This window comes from Pleurotus ostreatus, assembly GCF_014466165.1.
Source record: "Pleurotus ostreatus strain PC9 chromosome Unknown scaffold_1, whole genome shotgun sequence".
NCBI classification, from domain to species: domain Eukaryota; kingdom Fungi; phylum Basidiomycota; class Agaricomycetes; order Agaricales; family Pleurotaceae; genus Pleurotus; species Pleurotus ostreatus.
In genome coordinates, this window is record NW_023503156.1 from 4,128,282 (window position 1) to 4,151,029 (window position 22,748).

The following is a 22,748-nucleotide window of genomic DNA, read 5'->3' on the forward strand; positions in this document are numbered from 1 at the left end:
TCGCTTGCCCATCACTGTAACTTTGGTTCTGTCCTTACAGGGGTATAAAGGGGCTAAGCGCTGGACATGCCTCGAGACAACAGAGACAAACAACCTGCATCGTCCGAGAACCAACCCGTGCTACTTCACACATCGACCCAACATCGTCCGCTCGTTCCTCTGTTCCTGTTCTTACCTTGCATGTCGGACGATTACCCTAGTCTGTTCCGTGAGTACACTAGTGGTCTCAGTTCGTCTATTATCTCTAAGACTGTTTCCAGGTTCGGAGCAGATGAGCCTGGTGCAACTTTTTGTACCAACCGAAGTTGCCCATGACACTGTCGCTGAACTCGGTGAACTTGGAAATGTGCAATTCAAAGATGTATGTCCCGACTCTTTATCACCCAATAGCATCTCTAATATAGCTGCGTAGCTAAATCCTAACGTTAATCCGTTCCAACGCTCATTTGTTGGCGAAATTCGACGTATTGACGAAATGGCGCGACGCGTTCGCTTCTTCGAGACGCAGATTGATAAGGAGAAGGATGTGGTTCCAATACGCCCGCTGTACGACTCTTCACCGCTCATCACTGTTGGCCCGCGTGCTGCGCAGACCATTGACGAACTGGATGTTACGCTTGCTGAGCATGAGCTGCGCCTCACCAAGATGAATGAAAGCTATCAGACGCTGAGTGAGAGGACCAAGGAACTCATCGAAGCCCGTCATGTCTTGCGCGAAACTGCGGTTTTCTTCGACAGAGTGAGTTCGCTATGTCACGCTTTTGGATTGTACCGACTTTCTGCAGGCGCAAAATCAGCAACCAGAAATCCGGAGCTCATTCGATGATAGTTCTGCACCTTTGTTGCAACACGATGATCGAGAGAACCAACTTTCTACTGCAAGTCTCCAGTTTGACATCGAGTAAGTTCCTGCACACCCATGGACACTCTTGCCTCTAACCAATGACTTAGATTCGTCGCTGGTACGCTCGACCGTATCCGCGTCCCAACCTTCGAACGCGTGCTATGGCGCGTGCTGCGTGGTAATCTTTATATGAACCACATTGACATTGCCGAGCCGTTCATCGACCCCGCCACGAATGCCGAAACATTCAAGAATGTTTTCATTATCTTCGCGCACGGTGACGCCCTCTTGGCAAAGATCCGCAAGGTTGCAGAGTCCATGGGCGCAACTCTATACCCCATTGACGCGAACGCAGACAAACGCTCTGATTCGCTGCGCGAAGTTACTTCTAGGCTCGAGGACTTGGAGACGGTCCTGTACAACACTGGCGCAAGCAGGCGGGCTGAGCTTGTCAGGATTGGTGAAAGCTTAGCTAGCTGGCGAGACGTGGTTAAGAAAGAGAAGCTTATCTACGAGACTCTCAACTTCTTCAACTACGATGTCCGGAGGAAGACTCTTATTGCCGAGGGCTGGGTTCCTACGAGGGATATTCCTGTCATTCAGCTAGCCCTTCGACACGCTACGGTCAGCTCTACTCAACCATCACTTCTTTTGATGCACAACTGACTCGGTCTCAGGAAGAATCCGGGACATCTGTTCCTCCTATCCTCCACGAACTGCGGACTAACAAGACGCCTCCGACATACAATCGTACGAACAAAGTCACCGAAGGCTTCCAAAGCATCATGGACAGCTACGGCATTGCCACATATCAGGAGGCGAACCCCGGCTTGTTCGCCCTCATCACTTTCCCATTCCTGTTCGCCGTCATGTTCGGTGATATCGGTCACGGGGTCATCATTTTCCTGGCCGCGCTGTACATGATTCTCTCCGAGCGTAAGCTGGGAAAGGTCGACCTCGGCGAGGTGAGTTTCCTTATCTTTGTATGCATGTAGTGCTGCTAAAATTGGCGACTATCCCTGCCGACGTTAGATCATTGGCCAATTCTTCTAGTATGTGGCTTGTTTGCGGCTTTAGAACGCTCCCGCTGACCGATTTCATAGCGGCCGCTACATCATTTTGTTAATGGGCATGTTCTCAATTTACACTGGTCTGATCTACAACGACGTTTTCTCAAAGTCACTCCATCTCTTCCACTCCGGATGGGACTTTTCTGAAGATGGCACTGGTGTATCCAACGGGCATGTCTACCCTTTCGGTCTCGATCCTGCATGGCATGTCGCGGACAATCAGCTCATTTTTGTCAATTCATACAAGATGAAGATGTCGATTGTGCTCGGTGTTATCCATGTAATGTCTTGCCTCGCGGTTTGGTGCAGGTAGCTAACTTCTTCATAGATGACTTTTGCTTTGTGCCTCCAGGTCCCTAACCACATTAGGTTCAAACGCCCCCTCGATATCTGGGCAAACTTTGTACCCCAGATGATCTTCCTGCAATCTCTTTTCGGTTACCTCACGATCTGCATCCTTTACAAGTGGTCTATCGATTGGTCTTCACCCAATGTTCACACTCAGCCTCCTTCACTCCTGAACATGCTTATCTTCATGTTCTTGAGCCCCGGCACGATCGATGCTGAAACCCAACTTTATCGTGGACAAGGATTTGTCCAAACAGTCTTGCTTCTACTTGCTGCTGTATGCGTGCCTTGGATGCTTGTCGTGAAGCCTTACGTCCTCTACAAGGAGATGAACAAACACGAGGGCCAGGGATATATTGGATTACACGGAGACGACGGCCCTAGAAGCGCGCCAGATGATGTCCTTGAGGGGGAGGAAGAAGGGAATGGCAGAGCGATTGCCGAAGATGCGGACGAAGGAGCGGTATGTTAAACTTCCTTTTACGCACGTTGATTGCGGTTTCCACTTACACGTTTTTATTTTACCCCATGTGTTGCAGGAACATCACGACTTTGGCGAAATTGTGATCCATCAAGTCATACACACGATTGAATTCTGTCTCGGTTGCATCTCCCATACAGCCTCTTACTTACGTCTCTGGGCCTTGTCGTTGGCTCATGCTCAGTTATCTGAAGTGCTGTGGACGATGACAATCGAGCGATTCCTGAACCCTGTGGGAATTATAGGTTGGGTTGCGTTCCTCGTTGTCGGGTCCCTTTGGTTCGTCTTGACGATCTTCATCCTGTGCATTATGGAGGTGCGTCAACTGATAGATAAGTGTCATGATGGATGATTGATATGATTTCTTGATAATGCAGGGCTTGTCAGCGTTCCTGCACGCGGTTCGGTTGCACTGGGTGGAAGCAAACAGCAAGCACTACGAGGGAGGCGGATATGTAAGTCAAAATGCTTCCATCTGCAACGTTGCCTTGGTGCTGATGGGGCGTGCCCAATGCTTGCTTTATGTTTGTGTCGTAAAAATGCAGGCTTTCACTCCCCTGAGCTTTGCCAGTGCCGAGATTTAGTTAGTAGCCGCGATGCCCTGTGTTGCTCAGAGTCGGCGTTAGCCAATGTCAATGTGAAATGTGTTTTACATTCCCCTCTTTTGCATCGCCAGCTGGCATGGGGCTGGGGCTTGGTGTCAAAAAAACGCCGAGTCCGGGGAAATGTCCATCCTCCCCGCAGATAAGTCAGGCGCCATGCAAACTTTGATTTTTTTCACGCCGAATCTGGCTCTCCGACAGATCATAGCATTTTTTCAAGCTCCGCCCAGTCTCTGATATAAACGTTGACTAGGAGGCGCCATTTCTATCCCCACCTTTCCCCTCCTCCCTTGTCTTCTTCCCTTGTTTTCCATATAGAGGTGAGCGCCGCTGTCCTCTACGTTGTTCAAAACCACCGAAACTGACTCCAAATCAGGCACTTTGCCAATCCATTAGAAATAGAGCGTTCAGTGTTCTTACCAGCCTTCGTCTGCAATAATCAGATCTAGACGACTAGAAACTTTCAGCTACTGTAACATTCAAGGTGCGCTGACTGGCTGTCGCTGCGTCAAATTTCCTCATTATCTTATCTTTGATCGTAGATTAACGAAATGCCTGCTGTTACCGCTGCTTCTACTCCCGCTCCAACTGCCCTCAAGGCTGCTATGCACACCACACCTGTTGAAGGCCAATTCGATGTTTCGGCCCTCTTCGTTGCCGACAAGGCTACCCGCGAGGCCGCTGCAAAAGCATTTACTGCTCTCGCCCAAAAAGATGGCCCTGGCGCGATGGAATCCATCGCTTTCACTGACGCCGTCGTCAAGGCTCTGGCCGACAAAAAATCTCCCGCTGCCCGTGAGGGTGCTGCGGATGCTGTCCGACTTCTCGTTGTTGATGGTGCCATCAAGGTTCTAGAGCCCGTCTTCATCGATTCTGGCATCTACGCTGCCCTTCTCGAGGCCTTCGCCGATAAGATGCCTGCTGTCAGGACAGCTGCCATCGAGGCCGTCAAGGAGTACGTCTCGGCCATGAACCCCTGGGCCGCTGGCCTTATCCTTCCAGCTCTTCTCCACGAGATCAAAACCGCCGGCAAATGGCAGCTTAAGACTGGCTCGCTTACCGTTCTCAACCAATTGGTCAAGAGCGCCCCGGTCCAGACTGCCCGTCTCATGCCCGAGATCGTCCCAGTTCTTGCTGAGGCTATCTGGGATACCAAAGCCGACGTGAAGAAAGCTGCTCGTGATTCCCTCACCAAGGCCACTGCACTGGTCTCGAACAAGGACATTGAACGCTTTATTCCTGCCCTTATCAAAGCTCTGATTAACCCCGTCGAAGAGGTTCCGGGCACCATCGCCCTCCTCTCGGCCACCACATTCGTTTCCGAAGTAGATTCGGCTACCCTCTCCCTCATGGTCCCCCTGCTCTCGCGTGGTCTTAATGAGAAGCTCACCGCTACGAAGCGCAAGGTCGCCGTGTATGTAGATCCCATCTGTCGGAAAAACTTCCTGCTTACTCACACGATATTAATAGCATCATCGACAATATGGCGAAGCTCGTCGACTCAGCTGTTACTGTTCGACCTTTCATCCCCAAGCTCCTCCCCGGACTGATCAAGGTTGAAACCACTATCGGAGACCCCGAGGCCCGTGGCGTTGTTGGTAAAGCAATCGCCACCCTTCGCCAAGTTGGTGAAGTGCCTCATGGCGACGGCTCTGAGCTTCCTCCTCACAAGGCTGTTGAGAGTGGCCCTCTTGCCCACTCCTTGATTGCCATCTACAAGAAGTTCGGCGCAGCCCCATCCGTAGCTCATGCCGCCATCATCTACGCCTCTCACTTGGCTGCAGGACTCGTCAACGCAAAGAACTTCGACGTTCCTGAGTGGGACACTCTCGCTCCCTACCTCGCTTTCGCTGCTTCGACTCCGGAACCCGTTACTATTGCTCGTGAGTGGGTTGTCCGATCTGCCGCTGAGGACGACGAAGAGGAAGTCGCCGAGGATGAGGAAGAAGGCGAAGACTTGTGCAATTGCCAGTTCTCACTTGCTTATGGTGCCAAGATCCTTCTTAATACTGCCACCCTCCGTCTCAAGCGTGGTCACCGCTACGGTCTTTGTGGCAAGAACGGTACCGGAAAGTCTACCCTCATGAGGGCTATCACCAACGGTCAAGTCGAAGGTTTCCCATCCCCCGACGAAGTTCGTACTTTCTACGTCGAGCACGATATCGATGGCAGCGAAGAAGACACTTCTGTCCTACAATTCATCGTTACCGATAAGCGCATCCAAGCCACAAAGGAAGAGACCATCGAAGCCCTTGCCGCCGTCGGCTTCAACGATGAGCGTCAGAGCCAGGCAATTGGCTCCCTTTCTGGTGGTTGGAAGATGAAGCTCGCCCTCGCTCGCGCGATGTTGTTCAAGGCTGACATCCTCCTCCTCGATGAGCCCACTAACCATTTGGATGTTGTCAATGTTGCCTGGTTGGAGAACTACCTCACCAGTCTCACCACTTGCACATCGAGTAAGTCTTTTTTCTATGAAAGTTATGCAAATGTCTGACCTATCTACCTAGTCATCGTCTCCCACGACTCCGGTTTCCTTAACAACACCATCACTGATGTCCTCCACCTGAACCGCTTCAAGCTCAGAAGATATCGTGGCAATCTCGAGAAATTCGTTCAGGCCGTTCCTGAGGCCAAGTCGTACTATAGTCTCGAAGCTTTGGAAGACTACAGGTTCAAGCTCCCCGACCCACCTTTGTTGGATGGTGTCAAGACCAAAGAGAAGTCGCTGTTGAAGATGCGCAAGGTCGGATTCCAGTACCCCACGCAAGCCGTTCAGCAACTCTACGATATCACTCTCCAAGTCTCGCTTTCCTCCCGTGTCGCTGTCCTCGGGCCCAACGGTTCCGGCAAGTCTACCCTCGTCAAGTTGCTCATCGGTGATATGGAGCCCAACAAGGGTGGCGAGATCTGGAAGCACCCCAACTTGGTCATCGGTTACGTTGCTCAGCACGCCTTCCACCACATCGATAACCATCTCGACAAGACTCCCCTCGAGTACATGCTTTGGCGTTACCAGACTGGTGAGGATTTGGAAGAGCTCGGCAAGGCAACCCGCCAGATCAGCGAGGAGGAGGCCAAGAAGATGAAGGACGGTGCTCTCGTTGTCGTTGAAGGCCAGAAACGCTTGATCGACGAGATTATCACCAGGAAGAAGTTGAAGCAATCGTACGAATACGAAGTCTCCTTCAAGGGCCTCAGCTCATCGGAGAACATCTGGTTGCCCCGTGACGACCTTATCAAGCGTGGCTTCGAGAAGAAGGTCATTGAAGTCGATACTCGTGAGGCTCAGCGTGCCGGTCTCCTTCGTCCCCTCGTTCGCCGGGAGATCGAGAAGCACTTCGCCGACTTTGGTCTTGAGCCCGAGTTCGTCACTCACAACACCATGAGGGGTCTCTCTGGTGGTCAGAAGGTCAAGATCGTTCTCGGAGCTGCCACATGGCGTCGCCCTCACATCATCTGCCTCGACGAGCCAACTAGTAAGTCTTAATGAGCTGGTCTATCCGAATTAATGTTAACCCGTGGTGTGCAGACTATCTCGATCGTGAATCACTTGCTGCCCTCATTGAAGCACTCAAGGTCTTCGAGGGTGGTGTCCTCATCATCACTCACAACCGAGAGTTCTCCGAATCCATCTGCAAGGAGTACGTGCATCTCTTGATTAGTTTTTGAGATCATAGACTGACATCCTCCGCAGAGTTTGGGCCATGCGTGACGGCCACCTTGAGGCATCCGGCCACAACTGGGTTGAAGGCCAGGGCTCAGGACCCCGCATCGACCAGAAGGGTGGCGAAGACGATGATCAATACGACGCTATGGGCAACAAGATCGATGTCAAGAAGCAAAAGAAACTCTCGGCGGCTGAGCAACGTAAAGCCAAGAAGGAGCGTATGGCACGCAAGAAGAGAGGTGAAGACGTTGACGATGATGAAGACTTGTAAATGTTGTCTCATCACCTTTCCCCGTTATGAATTCACGTCTACGCCTATGTTCTATGTCACGGTTTCTTTTTTCACGCCCATCATGTTGTGTCATCACGTCCGTCTATATGTCTTCCTGCTACTTACCACCGGTCCACGTCATGTAATCCAACATCGCATATAATATTATTTCCTTGTACTCTCTATCAACGCTACGTGATGAGGAATTTGCTTCCAAATCAAGGTTATGTCGCCATCATCCGTCTCCGGATAAAGGGCGCAAGTTCGCCGGTAATTGGTGTGTGCTGTCTCTGTTCGCTACTTCCATGGACAAGCTCGAGACTCTGGGATCTGTTTCTCGGGTAGGTTCGAATGACTTTGAGCAACACAGTATTCACGCTTTCCGCAGTTGAGCGAACGCGTCGTCCGAGTCTTGGGTCAGGTATGCGGCAATATCCATTTAGAGCCGACTTGAAGAGTCTAACGCTCTCGTAAATATCGCAAGAACCCTGGAAAGTTCACCTTGCAAGGTAAGCCTGAACGTCGGTCCCTTTGAGAGAGTATCTCAAAGACAACCGTAGGGACAAACACGTATCTTATCGGAAAGAAGAATCCATATATTCTCATTGATACGGGAGAAGGTCGTCCGGAATATGTGCCGGTGCTCGAATCGGCTCTGCGGGACGAGGCGAAGCTAGATAGTCCTCAAGATCAAGACATCTCCGACATTATCATCTCGCATTGGCATCACGACCACACAGATGGATTGCCATCCGTCGTAGAGATCCTGCAAAAACTCTGGAAGGAACGCAATGGCGACGCCCCCTTCAAACCTCCTCGGCTGCACAAATTCCCTGCGCCGGCTAGTGCAACGGTGTCTCCCCATACTACGAACAGTTTGCCGTCCATAATCGCGTCGCTGCCACCTGGTTCTTATACTGCCAGTGAAAGTGGCAACGCGTTCAATGACCTTAGCCATGGTCAGATTGTCGCCGCCCCTTCAAGCACGCTTCACGTCTTACATACACCCGGCCACACTGTCGACTCGATCTGCTTATACGTCCAGGAGGACAAAGCGCTCTACACAGCAGATACTATTTTGGGCCAGGGCACTGCAGTATTCGAAGACCTCGCGTCGTACATTAGCAGTCTTCAGAGCCTCCTGGAATTCGGCAAATCGGAGGGACATGATTTCGCCTCCCTGTATCCGGGGCATGGGCCCGTCGTCCCAGATGGCACAGGCCTTATCAGTACCTATATCAAGCACAGGTTGGAAAGGGAGGAGCAGATCGTGCAGGTGCTCAGAGGGGTGAATACTGCTGAGGAGCGAACTGCTCCACCTCAGTCTGCTACGACGTGGAACATAGTTTCGGTTATCTATGCTGCGTACCCGGAATCCCTTTGGGCGCCTGCTGCTCATAGCGTTGATCTGCACCTCAAGAAATTGGAGAAGGATGGCAAGGCCAAGAAACTGGGTGGCGAAGGGAAAGACACCAATTGGCAGCTATTGTGATTATCAAACTGTAACATCTATGTGCGTATTATTTGCATGAAGGATATTGTATTCTAAGTCTCCTCAATGAACGAGTTCCTTGCGACCCTCACCTCAACACTTAGATATCCACGGCCGATCCTCTGGCTAGTTGCAAGCCTAATAATAGAAGCGCGCCACTATTCTCGCCCTCGCTTGGTTGATAAGCACGTCGACACATGCCTCTTCGCGGGTCGTCAAGGCCTGCATACGACTACAAGCACTGTGATTTCTCGTCTTCGTCTATTCACAACCGATGTCATATGCTCTCAGTGCGTATGACACTATGACGCCTTGTACACAACAGAAGGAAGTGGCGACGAGCAGAAATACCTTCGCAATTCCGCGCGGTGTCGACTTCGGAGGCTCGTATGAACAGAATGTTCGGCCCCACCCTCCCATACGTACAGCCAAGACACCGTCTGCTCTACGCGACCCGAAAAAGCATTTAAGACGGCGAATGTCGATGAAATGAAGCAGACATCCAGTGGAATACGTTCCTTCACCCTTTGGCTCCTTGGTTCTCTGCAATATGCGTCTTTCTACAGCCACTCTCTTGGTCCTTCTCCCTTTCTTCGTGGCAGCTCTGCCTCACGATACACGGAGGTCTATACCCATTGCGAAGCACTCGAAGTTGAGCCTCGGCGGGACCGTCAACCTTGATGCCTTGAAGCAACATCTCCGCTATGTAGAAGGGTATTTAATATTCGTCCGAATGTTTGGAACTCTTTGGCTGACTGCAAGATTATTGCAGTAAAATTCGGCGTGGAAATGCTGCATACGAGCGGAACACCGGCAAGCGGATGTCTGTCGAGCCCATCGCTACGTCTCGCAAACGCGCCGATGAATTCGCTTCAAACCCGCTCGTGGACTTTGAATCTTCCTTGTGGTATGGAACCATCTCCGTCGGCACGCCCCCTGTGGAATACAAGAGTTAGCACCTTTCTCTAAACTTTTTCTATGAGATAAGACATTGACGGCAACTTACAGTCGACTTCGACACCGGCAGCAGTGATCTCTTCCTCCCCGGCTCTGATTGCAAGAAGAACTGCGATGGTCACACATTATATGATTCTTCGAAATCCGAAACCTCCAAAGCGTTAGAGAAGGATTTCACTCTGCAATACGGAGATGGATCTACCGTCAATGGCCTCCAGTTCACAGACACCGTGATAATCGCCGGAGTCACTGTACGTACCGCAGTCCTTTGTTCTTTTGGTCGATCGATTGACCAGCTTTGTACCTTTCATAGGCCGAGACACAGACTCTCGGATCGGCAAAGGAGTACTCCGAAGGCTTCTCATCGAAGCGCTTCCCCGCAGACGGGCTTATGGGAATGGGATACGAGAGCATATCGTCATACGGTGCTTCCCCCGTCTTCCAGTCCTTTGTGAGCCAGAAGAAAGTTTCCAAGCCCGTTTTCGCTTTCAAACTCGCGAAGGAGGGCTCAGAACTGACCCTCGGGGGACTTAACACCAAGTTATACAAGGGTGACTTCGCGTATGCCCCTGTCACAAAGCAGGCAAGTCTTGCGTTCAATGAGGAGTACATGGCGTGCTGAACAATCATCGCCAGGGATACTGGATGGTTGAAATGGACTCTATGAGTGCCGGCAATGAGACCGCAATCAAGAAGAGTGCTGCTATCATCGATACCGGAACAACCCTTGTGAGAATCCCTAGCCCCCTCCCTCCTATTGATGCACCCTAATTACCCCTGTGATCAGATCATCGGAGAACCGTCCAAGGTTGCAGAATTCTACAAAGCTATCCCAGAGGCCAAAGAGGCGTCCACGCTTGGTGCAGGCCTCTATACGGTCCCGTGCAAGAGCATCCCCGAAATTAGCTTGACCTTTGCGGGCAAGACATTCCCTGTCACGAAGGAAACCTTTAGCTTGGGAGCCGTCGAGGAAGGATCTGAGGATTGCGTGGCCGGAGTCGCCAGTGCTGAAGTAGGCAGCAGTGAGTACAAGATCCGAATTCGCCATAGTAAACGTTACTGACGGTATCACCACATAATATTAGTCGGGTGGATTGTTGGGGATGTGTTCCTCCAGAACGTGTACACCGCGTTTGACTTGGAAGGTAACAGAGTGGGATTTGCCGAGCTTGCTTAACGGAACAACAATCGTCGAGGACCAATCATTTTCTTTATAGCTATCTGCATGTAGTTTCGTTGCCAGCAAAGCCTTGACGGCTTCCCGTTGGCTTGCTATCTTTGGAGTTCCTTCACAAGAAATATGCACTTTGCCTCCATTTGGGGAGACCCAATGGTATCTGATGCCCTTGGCCCTTGTACCAACCCATAGGAATATTGACGGATTTACGTCCCAATCATATACCGACTTTCTACGGCTGTATTCACACAAGGGACTGGCCGAAAGCCCGGCAATCTACTACAAATATCATAAAATCACCTGGCGCGCTGCTCAAGGTCGTTCATGGCTGCTCAACGTGCTGAGCCCGTGCGCGTGCATTATTTCAGGCAGTCTGAGGGTGCATGAGCATGAAGTTCTCGTGAATTCCTGCGCCGGTGTTCTTTTAGGAGGGAACCTGAAAAGGTAAGCGCCGGGACTCCACGAGGTTCGATCATCATCGGAGGACTGTCGGAGCACAGGTTCCGCTCGTGCCACCGACTGGAGCCGACGCAGACCGCCTCGACTGCTCCATAGATGATGTCCATGATTCCTCTAAAATTTCCTAATGCCGGCTACCGACTGTACTTTATCTCTCTCTTCTTTACCACCACCTTCTCCCTCCTCCTCCCCTCCTCCTCCTCCCTCTAATGTCAACTACCAAACTCAACTCTGACAGCCATCACATTCAGTCCTACGGCGCAATGACCCCGTCGACGAGCTATGCCCGCTCAGTATCAGAATCAGAAACGGACACAGAAGATCTTCCAGGACTTCCGCCGACGCGGCGCTCGTCGTTGTCGAAGCATCTGGACTCTGAGGTCGACCCAGCGAGAGCCACTGGCATTCTGGCCGCATTCTGCTTCATGACGGGCTTCATGTATGCACTCTCACCGCCTTTGTTCTTTATCTGATCTGACCCAATTCATAGCGATGCGATCTCTTTCTCTGCCGTCTTTGTGTGGTGTGGATTTCAAACTGGGAATTTCGTGCAGGTGAGTCATTTATTTCTGCCCCATAGCAAAACTACGCGCATATATGCGCCTTGTACGTGATTGCTGACTTTGTACAGCTTGCTTTAGCCGTTGCCAAAACGTTTGAAGGGCCTTCCTCGACCCCGCAGGATACCGCGTTCCGGAACCCCGATCAACACGCTCTTTGTTCCTTTCTGACCTTCCTCTTGGGGGCCTTCTTGGGACGCATTGGTGACCGCATCGGACCCCACAAACGCCGTTGGCTCGTTTCCGCAACTTTCGTTCAGTCCTTACTGACGATGGCCGCCGCCATCACCATTTGGAAGAGTAGCCAAGATTCCAGAGACGGACCTACACGTTTCAGTATTGCCGACGAACGCGGCGACCCAGCGTGGACCCATGCACTAACCTTCGCATGCATCGGGTTCATGAGTGCAAGCATGGGTCTTCAGGGCGTTGTTGCTAAACGCCTTAACACCGAGTTTGCCGCCAGTAGTAAGTCATCCAGCAACCTTTACGCATTGTACATGCTAACATTCTCCCCCAGTCGTACTGACTACCGTTTGGATTGAGCTCATGAATGATCCTCGTCTGTTCCACATCAACCGGTCGGTTGTTTCTCGAGATCACAAACTCATCTTCATAACGGCTATCTTCACCGGCGGCTTCATCGCGCGAGCCTTGCTTCACCAACTCGGTGCCGCAGGAACGCTAGGTATAGCCACTGGGATTCGTTTCCTCATCGCCTTGGCTTGGCTCTTCGTGCCTGGAAAGAAGGGCACTAACAACCCAAAATGAATTCGCCATTCACAGGGCTGCTATTCATAGCTTACATCCAAGTTCTTTAATTTAGATGTCGTCGTCCTAACAGGCCCACGCTCCTTAAAGCCTCTTCCGATGCTAGAATAGAGACTCTCACGTATAGATTACAAGAGTACAACAGTCCATAGAGTAGACGTAGATAACAAGTAGAAAGAAGTGTCATATCAAATTATTGTTCCACTATACTTCCCTTTCCATCCCCATGTCCTTGCGTGCATGTCTCTTCCCCGTAACCTTGTCTGCTACCTTGTCGCGGACCTTACCAACATTCTCCTCCGTTTGTTTGACCGCCCATTTCATTTTCCTCATCCCACTCCATTGCATCAGCCCTCGGTGCCGGCGATGCAACTTCCCTTTCCTCCGCTTCACCTCCTTGATTTGTGTGACCACGCCCCCTACACCATGCGACCCTGCTTCCTCATCACTGTCGGACGAGGACGAAGAGGACGAGGAACTCGTATCCGAGAGTTCCCCTAGCAAACCATCTCGTCCTCGCCCATGGCTCTCCTCGGCGCAATCCAGGACGTCCATCACATTAGCGACGTCTCGGTCTTTCTTCGCGATCTTCTTATGGTACCCGCTCAACCCACGCCAAAACCGAAGTTTCACCCTCAACTCTACACCCTCAACGATACCGCTGATATCATCTGCGGCAGTCCTCTGTGCCCGGTTCATCGCGTCGTCCTCGTTGTGTCGAACAGGTGAGGTCATTTCGAGTTCTTCATCATCGGGAATGTCTTTCAGCCAGAACACACAGAACGCAGGCTTCAAGTCGGGCCCTAGTGCGTGCTTCTTGAATTCGAAAACGACGCAACTTGCATATCTGCGTCTAACAGCCAACTTGACACTCCTGGCCCTCTTTGCCTTCCAAGCGGCCTCCACATCTTCATCAGCCGTCAAAACCAGTCTCTGTTTAGAGTATGTGGTGTGCACCGATATCCTGCACTTCTTCAGTAGCTCGACCATATCGCTGTCGTCAACTTGCCCGGTGCGAATCATGGTAACGCCAGGCATCACCTCCAGCGTGCCTGTGTCCCACCCCTGCAACTCCTTCGTCAAAGTCATCTCCACGGCGCGGAAAGTCACCGACAACTTGACCCTGCCGTAGCCGATGCCGCCGGTAAGTGGGAATGAATCCGTTATGTGGGAACGATGTTTCAGAAGCCTCGTCAGAGGCAAGTCGACGACACCTAGTAGAGGGTTGACTTCATGCAGCCGGCTATCCCTTACAGAGATGATGACGCTGGTGGATCGCCAGTCTCGAATAAACCGCTCGAAGCCTGCGTCAAACTATTTCGAAGATCAACGCCGTTAACCATCACGCCCACGAATGAACGCAAGACACGCACATACGGCTTTCCTGTGACCATCTTCGTCCGTGTCTTGAATACCTTCTCGTGATTGAGAACAACCACACAGTACGCGCTCGGCATTTCCCCTCCATCCTTTTCGCCTTCTTCTTCGCCCTCCGTCGTAATGGCGTCCGAGCCGCTCGCGCGTATCTTCTCTACTTCCAAGCCATCTATCTGCTCAATCCTTACGGCTAAGATGCCGCTCGACCACCGGTCAGGCGGCGGCGTCCCTCCAATGATCTCGGCAGCTTGTTCACCAAAGTCTTTCTCCTTTCCCTCTAGTTCGTGCTTGACGTAGCTCTGCACGTCTTCGTCGTCCGAAAGGGAGTACGTATTCGCCGTGTTAGTGTGCCCACTTCTATTCGTGCAGCGCTCATCCATTCCCTCGATATCACGTTCAGCGGCGTATGCAGGATCTTCTTCGTCGCTGTCTTCCGCCTTTGCAGGCGCCTGCCAATGTTCTCGCCCAGATCTATGCATATCGAACAACCATGTCGCCAATGCCACTTTCGGGAAATATCCAACCTCCCATATCATCGTCCCCGGACAGTCAGTCGAGCCGTCGATATCCGTAAAGCCATCTTCTCGCCTAGCCATGCGCTTCAGGGTGTCTTCACTAGTCATGAGCTCCCGAAGATCGACGGCAACGTTGCCGAGATTGTCGTCCGCCGTCAACCTATCTGCGAGATCATTTAGTACGCATCATACACCAAGGGCGACAAGAAGCTGACCAGCATCCCATAGTTGGAGTTGGAGTACTTCATGGGAGTTCAGCTCTGCTGGGCTGACCACGAGGAAAGTATATTCATCCCAGACGGGCACCTCTTCGTCATCGACAATCCTGCCAACAAGTTGACGACTTCAGTCCAAAGAAAACGCGGAAAGTATGTACGAACCTAGTGCTCCCCAATGGTTTGCCCCACTTCCCCCAACCCACCGTAACATACGAGTCGCCTTGACGTTCGCGCGCTGATGCATGAAGCCCTGGCACGACGTTCTTCCACGCGTTCATCCGATCCCCGGCTCTGAACTTGCTTGCAGATATGACTCGCACAACAACGACACCGACGCCCTCCGTATCCACGCGTTCACCACCGGCAAGCATCAACCCAAGGTCTAGACTTATACTACGAGGAGCGACGTACATCTCCATCGCAGCGTTAATGGACTGCTTAACCCAGCCGCTAAGCATAGGGACGTCCATCACGTTGGGGAGATGCCTGCTGAGCGGGGTAAGGGAGAATGAGACGTGCGGTGCACCGAGGAGAGTGATCGTCGCGAGAGAGGTGAAAGGGGGGTTCGGCGTGAGGGCGACGCGCAAGCGAAGAGTACACAGGAGGGAATTGAGCGAGATGTAGAAGGGAATTTGGATGCCTGCTACTGTCCATATATGAAGTACCATATGGGGATTAGACGACCGCGTCTCAATAGATGCTGTTTGACCTTTCGAGGGGAGGGTCGAACGATACACGAGTCCTAGCTCAAGACAAACATACTCCCCCGCTTCCTCCTCGTCTTCTGCGTCCCCTTTGTTGGTCTTGTTCTTCTTCCGTGTGGCATCGAGCCACTGGACCTGCCTGATGCGAACAGGCTCGATACCTTGTCCTATGTCAGCTATCTTGACGGCTTTGACGAACGCGGGTAGCGAGGCTTGGAGCGAATCCTCGAGAATGTCGGCTAGGGGGGTGAACAGGGTCGGGTTGATGATAGGCCACAGGGATACGAGAAAGGCGTTCAGCCAAGTCGTTTGATCAAGGTCAGTAGCTGGAGGTGCAGACTCTTTCTCCCGCGGATGAGAGACCTGCAGAAGTTACAGCATCAATGACACAATGAGATGAAGCTTGAACGCACATTAGTCGACTCAACGACAGGCAGCTCTTCGGGCATGCGAGCGATGGCGTAGACGTACACCACGACTACGACGGCAGCCACCACAGCGCAACCCAGTATCTGCAGCGAGAGACTCAGCGTCGATGCTAACGCGCTCGCTAACCAAGACATCCGCGCAGGTGCAGCCATTCGTCCGTGATAGAGATTGGAGAGAATAACAGAGAAAAGTGAGGCGAAGAATGCGGCGACGCCTGCTACCAAAGCCGTATGAACGGCCATCCTGCTCTTCGTGTCGCGGGGGTCGACCCATTTGCCTATGCGCGTTTCGCTCAGCAGAGCATCGTCGAGGGAGGCGTGTCTTTTGTTGTTTGCCTGCACCTTTCGCTGTTCATCCTTGCGATTCGTAGGGTGGTCGGGTAGTGGTTCGTCGTCCTGTACATTTGGTGGTGGGATTTGTTCAAGGTCGACCTCGGTGTAATCGTGAATCTTCACGGGGAGGTGGGTGATGGGGTCGGTCACTTCGCGGTCGGTGGAAGACGTCGCCGCCGTCGTAGAAGGCATCGCTCAAAGATGTAGGAAGCAGACTCCCCATGGCTAAATAAAAGTTCAAGGGTGTATGATGTCAGTTAGCAGTCGCTCCGCAGATTCGCTTCGAGCGTCTCCCCTATCACGCAAGCGCCCCTTGCGCCACCACTGGATATTACGAGAGCTGTCCAGGCTTCAGCGTATCAGCGGACACATGAGGAGAACGAAGGTGATGGTATAAGTGATCGTGTGTACAATAGCGATAGTGTACGATTAGGTCGTTGCGTAAACTACTGGACGAAAATAAAGATGAAGTCGTGACTACTTGCTTGAATTCCAACGAAGTGCGTAATCTATTGTCGTGATGAGAAGATGCAATGCGATGCGTGGTAACTAAGGACGAGGGCGGTATCTTCTATCGTTTAGCGTAACGCAGGAAACGGGAGGCAACTAATGAGGGGAGACAGATACCAATGTTAGCACCGATGAAGAAAGGGGAGAGAACGATCCAGAAGACAAGTACTCACTTATAGTAGCGATGACGTTGAAAACAAAGTACGCGAATAAAATCCAGACATCACGCCAGCGGTTGGAATAGCGGATGTTCAAGGGCTCGAAGAACTCGTCGCCGACGCGGAACTGGCAGTAACGACAGGCAGAGGTTTCGTCTGGGTTGTCTAGATATCCACCTGCGACGGAAACGAAGGCGCTGGCCCATGCGGCGCAGGTCTCTCCGGAGGGAGGATCAAAGATGGCAAATTCATCAGGTTTGCAGGTGATCATCAAACCACTAAAAACAGCTGTGAGGACGTTGACACCAACACGGCTTAGATGGGATACATACTGAAGCTCTGTGGCGACGGTGGAAGCCATGGTACGAGTGTAGGGGACCAACTCGTACAGCCAGGTCCTCCAAAACGAGATCATAGTCGGGTAAGGGATAGTGACCCCACAGAACGTCGAGACAATCAGATTGATAACGGGGTTGAATAACACTGCGACCTGGACGCTAGGACTGATGGCAGCAAGCAGCTGGCCGAAGGAGATACCGAAGAAAAGCATGAAGATGAGGACCACCAGCTGGAGGCCAGTGCCATCAAGTCCGGCGGCGCCTTGGCCAAAGCCGATAGGAAAGACCTAGCACCAGTTACACGCTGTGTTGAACCGACCGAAACACCCCGACTTACCATCAAAACCCAATACCCGATAGCACAGAGAATATTGTAGGGGATCTCGCCGACGAGTTGACCAATGGCGAAAACATATGGTGAATAAATTCGACTCGACGCTTCCCGGATGAAGATCCCTAAACCACTGTGTCAGGCTGATGGTACAGTGCAATGAGGGCGACACATACTTCGGTTTGCCATGAACATGGGTTCAATATGAGCCATAACTAAGGCAGGTAATAAAGTAATCCAGAAGCTGAAAAGTGGTTAGGAGATTAGTATATCAGACCGGAAACTTGACTAACATGGCGAACACCCTGTACTGAAGGTCGCGCACACTTGTCCCCAGTTGTAAGAACGTCAACGATATGAAGAAGGATATGAAGACGCAAGCGAAGAGACGACTGAAAATGTACTCCGGGTTGCGCCAGAGAGAAAGGTTGTTGCGTTCCACAACGACCTTAAGTTGGTACCAGAAAGGAGTGGCATCTGGAACACATTTAGTTTCATCAAGTCTCTACTAAGTTGAGACTCACAAGTCGATGTCGTGGTCTCATTATCGACGGGGAGTGCCAGAGCTGCGCGTTTGATATCCTCGATTTCCTGAAGGACCTTCTGGTATTCTGGGGAATCGAGCCATATATCCTTCCAGTCACGGCTGCCTATTCTTGCAGAGACACCAGCTCCGATAGCCTCGAGCATGAACTCCGCCGGATTGGCATTAGACGGACAGGGGGCACCTTCACGGGCGAAGTAGTCGCGAATAACCTGCGAGTCCGGCCCGATGTCACCGAAGTACACGGTTTCGCCACCTCGTTCCAGTAACAACAGACGGTCGAAGGACTCGAAGAGCAGGGACGAGGGCTGGTGGATAGTACACAGAATAGCTTGACCTTGATTTGCTAGCTTTCGCAAAAATCTAACAAGGTTCCACGCGCTTTGGGCGTCGAGACCGGACGTAGGCTCGTCCAAGAACAGCAAAAGCTCGGGCTTGCTTGCCAGTTCGACGCCAATCGTCACTCGCTTGCGAGCTTCAACGCCCAAACTAAGGATAAGTGCCTCGGTGAGATTCTGCAGCTCGAGGAGCTCGATGATTTCTTCCACGTATGCGTCCTTTTCAACCTGTGGGACGGAAGCGGGCTGGCGGAGGTACGCTGAGAATCGAAGAGCCTCTCGGACAGTAGCGGTCCCTTCATGGACATCCATTTGTTCAGCTGATGATGAAGTCAGTCTAAGGCCGCTGCAATGAGGCCAGATTTCGCACCATAAGCGGTACCACGGGCGAAGTCAGAGCCCAGCGGGCGACCATCAACCAAAATATCACCAGAAATAACGCCAATGTTTTTGCGCTGGGCAAGAACATCGAGACAAGTCGTTTTGCCTGCACCACTGGCTCCCATCAAGGCGGTTAACGATCCAGGTTTCACATAGCCAAATACATCGTGCAGCAGGCGGCGCGTGCCTCCAGGGACCGGAACAGTATAGTTGAGCTTTTCCCAAGTGAAGGTCTTTCGGTGCTTCCCATGAACGCTAAGCACGAAAGGTTAGCCACAGCGCCATCCAACCGTAAGGCACTTCTTCTGACCTTTCCTTGGATTTTCTGGCTTCGACGATGTGTTCTCCAGGCTTTTCTGGCCTGCTTGCCTTCTTTACTTCCAGGGCCTCGTTCAGCTTCTTAGTCTCTGTATTCTCCCTGGCGAAGATACCGACACCAACTGACGCAGTATGGCGCTACGACAGTCTTGTCAACAAATATCAACAGTAGAGCTTGGAACAAGGCCTCACGGGAAAGTATTCGATGACCAAAAGCTGTGTGGATAGGAACACGATGAAGAAGCCAATACCAACGAGGAAGTTACGCTTCCACAGGTCTGCGGGATTGAGGGCGTAACCGGCGGTGATATACGACTCGCCGGTTATGACATCGCTCCCTCCTTGTGCACCGGCGAGTGTGCATGCTTGATTGGGCCCAAGGCCATCACTAGATAGCATGAAGTATCACGAGTAATGGGTTCGTGAAAACGCTTACGGATATTGTTCTAACACACCCAGAATATTCCTTGGGATGACCGAGTTACCATCGCAAGTGAGCTGGGGCGCAAGGATCGTCAGCGTGGGGTATGTCGGTGTTAAAGGTGATGACACACCGAAATCCGCATAAACTCGTTTTCCATTAAACCAGCCCAGGCTACGTATCATGTATTTCAGTGAAGACCCTCGTGAGAGAAGAAGCAAAGCGTAGTACCATACGCAACTGGGTTGATGTAGTACTGCACTATAGATGAGTCCAGTCCAGGGAAGCTCCACTATGAGGACTCACAATCCAGAATAGCCAGCGTTTCATGCTGTCGACAGAAATCATGTACCCGCTGTATACGACCATCTATAGACGATGACTTAGTTCAGCATGCTGAAGCTTAATTTGAGCACTTACATTTGGAAGGACTATGGCAGAAAGCCTGCGATGGCGGATCCAGGTCTTAGTATTAAGCATATTCCCCGGTACCGTCTGGGCTCACCTGAAGGCTGTATGGAAGCTGGTGCAAAACAGACCGATGGTGCGGAAAAACCCTTGCATTGTGAGAAAGGCCATATAGTTGATGAGGTGGAATGTCCAGAAAGCACCGCCGCTGGCGTTGAGACCACTCATGAAGTAGACAATGACGTCGAAGATGAATATTCGAAGAGCCGAAAAAGGGATATCGGAGAACAAGTTAGCAATTGGGACAACGGCCGGGCGATACATGCTGTAATTTGTCTACAGTGGCCGCGCACATCAACGCCGATCCAGGCAAAAATCAGGGTACTTACCTGCTTGCGGAGGATTGGACGTCCAAGCATTGCCATTGGGATCTACCGACATAGTTAGCATTATCGCTTAGACCATTACAGGACATGTATACTTCTCCGAAAGCATCGAAGCAGGTAATCACAAGCGAAATAAAAATAACACTGAACAGTTGAGTTAATTGACCGCAGCCAAAGCTGTAGATGACAACTCACCTCCCGCGAGTGAAAGCACCGTTTGAAGTCGGGGGCTGACCGAAGTAGGCGCCGCCGATGACAAGAGCAAGGATCGTTGATAGGGCAAAACTCGTGTACAATTGGAATTTATCTTGCATTCTTTGTTGAAGCTCCCTGATCGTCAGTGCGCGAACTTGACCCCAGAAACCGAGTGTGTAGGGGCTCTTCTTCGAAACACCCTTCTTCTTGTCAGCCAAAACCGCCTGCCGGAAAGCTTCCTGATCGTGTTTTTCTGTCTCTACCGAGATCTTGTAGTTTTCTCGGCTAGTGTTCATCTCCAGGGCATACACCGATGTACGGTAGGCGCTTTCGAGGGATTCAGGCGTAGAAGGGACGTCCCTTGCCGATCGGCCGGGGGCAAACTGTCGCTCATTGGGATCGGTGCAACCGGTGAGGTAATCGGCCGTGCTCTGTCGTGGAAGGGATAGAAACCCGAGGCTCTCAAAGTATGCTCGTGCCGCCGAGGGAGGTCCGTAGAAGACTTGGCGACCTTCATCAAGGACGATGACCTTGTCGAACAGGTCGTAAATCCCCTCACCGGCTTGGTAGAGCGTAACGAACGTCGTCTGGCCCAGGATGTCCGTCATCACACGCAAACTCTTCACAAAGTCGAGTGCCGTAGAGGCATCGAGTCCGCGTGTGGAGTTGTCCCAGCATTGTACACGAGCGCGAGTAGCCATCATCTCGGCGATGCTGACACGCTTGCGTTCTCCGCCACTGACGCCACGAACAAATTCGTCGCCGACCAGTGTCTTCGATGTGTGTGTGATGTTGAGCATTCGAAGGAGCATGTTGAGAACCTCGGAATCAAACTCTTTCCGCGAAACGCCTGGTAGACGACCGTTAGGGCCAGGGGACTTCATTGACAACGCGAATTGAAGCGTCTGGGCGACCGTTAGAGTGGCGATGTGAATATCGTCTTCCGGGGTTCAATGAGCATCGCGTCGGTGGCATAGTATAATAACGTACCTTCTTGATTGTACACAACCTCTCCCTTGTAGTATTTCGCCATCTCGGCGGCATCCAGGCCTGCATATTTGACATCGCCCTCGACGCTGAAAAACTCGTCCCGTTGGTTTGCAATCGCCTTGAGGAACGAAGTACAGCCAGAACCGGGGCAGCCGAGGACGAGGCACATTTCTCCAGGTTTCAATACGCCCGAAGATCTGAGCACATCAGTCCTGTTTTTGCACAGTCAGATATAGAAATACACACTTTTGTACGATTGAGCGAGTCGGTGGAGGCGGTGGGGGAAACAGCAGTGGCCTCAGCAAGTTTAGTACCCATATAATGGGTGATAGAACGAAATCACGGATGGTATCTAGGCAATGGAATTACTTATCGCGCCTGGACTTTCACGAAGGGTGCATGCTTACCTGCAAGAGTAGGGGTATAGAACTAGATGTATTGGTGAGTATGATGACGTTTCGCAACTAGTGGAAGTTCCCACCTTGCTGTTAGCACCGCCGATTACCTTGACTTCTAAGTCATCCCATGTAACACCAACACGCTGTTCGGAAATTCTAAGTCTATATGGATGACCGGGAAAACGAGGTGAAACAAACTTTGTGCTTGATTCCAGCCGCCTGGTTTGCATCGTTTGATGAGGTCAGATACTCCCTAAGATCGAACGGCTCGGCGTCCTCCTCGACGGCCTTTTCGACATCCGGGCCACCTAGCATCGTGTCCTGGGATTTTTTCGTGATCAGGCCGGACATCTGGCGGAAGAGCTCGTTGAAACTGCGTTTTGCCGAGGCGACATCAACGTGGTGACCATCGACATCGTTGGGGGGTATATTTTCATGCCAGCGAGCCGATGCTTCTGTTTTGCGGTCTTCTGTAAAGAGGGTCCTTACGTCGGGTGGCCTAATGGTCATCTCTGATACGAGAGCGTAGTGAGTAAAGGAAGGGATGTGAAGTTGATGAACAAACACACCTACACTTCACTTCAGGCCTTTATAGATGTAGGAAAAACACACTGTTCGCTGAGTTTGGAATTGAGAATCTTGGAGTACCGACCCTGTCCCTCCCTCACTGAGCTTGAACACGTGTTGCTGTTGATGTGACTCCTACATACACCGTCGATAGATATTCGACAGAGCGTCTCGAACGATATTTTGCCAAT

At 51.7% G+C, this 22,748-nt stretch overlaps 6 protein-coding genes across 6 annotated transcripts; 4 read left to right on the forward strand and 2 right to left on the reverse strand.

The window, feature by feature from the left end:
• Positions 1-180: 180 nt before the first annotated feature.
• On the forward strand, positions 181-7,283 carry TEF3 (translational elongation factor EF-1 alpha; the record flags this gene model as incomplete). Its single annotated transcript, XM_036771166.1, has 16 exons — positions 181-208; positions 261-361; positions 413-739; positions 786-901; positions 952-1,468; positions 1,522-1,809; positions 1,877-1,896; positions 1,948-2,194; positions 2,243-2,725; positions 2,802-3,059; positions 3,121-3,198; positions 3,888-4,759; positions 4,816-5,801; positions 5,853-6,821; positions 6,875-6,986; positions 7,040-7,283. The coding sequence occupies 16 exons, from the start codon at positions 181-183 to the stop codon at positions 7,281-7,283; spliced, it is 5,646 nt and encodes a 1,881-aa protein (XP_036637011.1).
• Positions 7,284-7,588: 305 nt separating this feature from the next.
• On the forward strand, positions 7,589-8,775 carry PC9H_001517 (uncharacterized protein; the record flags this gene model as incomplete). Its single annotated transcript, XM_036771167.1, has 4 exons — positions 7,589-7,624; positions 7,672-7,704; positions 7,768-7,792; positions 7,844-8,775. The coding sequence occupies 4 exons, from the start codon at positions 7,589-7,591 to the stop codon at positions 8,773-8,775; spliced, it is 1,026 nt and encodes a 341-aa protein (XP_036637012.1).
• Positions 8,776-9,325: 550 nt separating this feature from the next.
• On the forward strand, positions 9,326-10,909 carry PC9H_001518 (uncharacterized protein; the record flags this gene model as incomplete). Its single annotated transcript, XM_036771168.1, has 7 exons — positions 9,326-9,489; positions 9,548-9,726; positions 9,784-9,983; positions 10,046-10,283; positions 10,340-10,461; positions 10,520-10,754; positions 10,818-10,909. 7 exons carry the CDS (start codon positions 9,326-9,328, stop codon positions 10,907-10,909), a joined length of 1,230 nt encoding a protein of 409 aa, XP_036637013.1.
• Positions 10,910-11,577: 668 nt separating this feature from the next.
• On the forward strand, positions 11,578-12,699 carry PC9H_001519 (uncharacterized protein; the record flags this gene model as incomplete). The annotated part of the gene is made up of 4 exons (XM_036771169.1): positions 11,578-11,807; positions 11,859-11,922; positions 12,000-12,396; positions 12,449-12,699. The coding sequence occupies 4 exons, from the start codon at positions 11,578-11,580 to the stop codon at positions 12,697-12,699; spliced, it is 942 nt and encodes a 313-aa protein (XP_036637014.1).
• Positions 12,700-12,903: 204 nt separating this feature from the next.
• On the reverse strand, positions 12,904-16,466 carry PC9H_001520 (uncharacterized protein; the record flags this gene model as incomplete). Its single annotated transcript, XM_036771170.1, has 5 exons — positions 12,904-14,013; positions 14,073-14,755; positions 14,807-14,916; positions 14,972-15,876; positions 15,927-16,466. The coding sequence occupies 5 exons, from the start codon at positions 16,464-16,466 to the stop codon at positions 12,904-12,906; spliced, it is 3,348 nt and encodes a 1,115-aa protein (XP_036637015.1).
• A 379-nt stretch (positions 16,467-16,845) lies between these two features.
• On the reverse strand, positions 16,846-22,500 carry PC9H_001521 (uncharacterized protein; the record flags this gene model as incomplete). The annotated part of the gene is made up of 24 exons (XM_036771171.1): positions 16,846-16,880; positions 16,958-17,220; positions 17,275-17,567; positions 17,618-17,736; positions 17,788-17,855; positions 17,905-18,088; positions 18,136-18,813; positions 18,864-19,107; positions 19,175-19,330; positions 19,385-19,580; positions 19,629-19,690; positions 19,747-19,787; positions 19,845-19,869; positions 19,920-19,982; positions 20,034-20,058; positions 20,119-20,357; positions 20,411-20,452; positions 20,503-20,551; positions 20,603-21,542; positions 21,593-21,789; positions 21,839-21,944; positions 22,000-22,021; positions 22,074-22,133; positions 22,189-22,500. 24 exons carry the CDS (start codon positions 22,498-22,500, stop codon positions 16,846-16,848), a joined length of 4,419 nt encoding a protein of 1,472 aa, XP_036637016.1.
• Between the last annotated feature and the right edge of the window lie 248 nt (positions 22,501-22,748).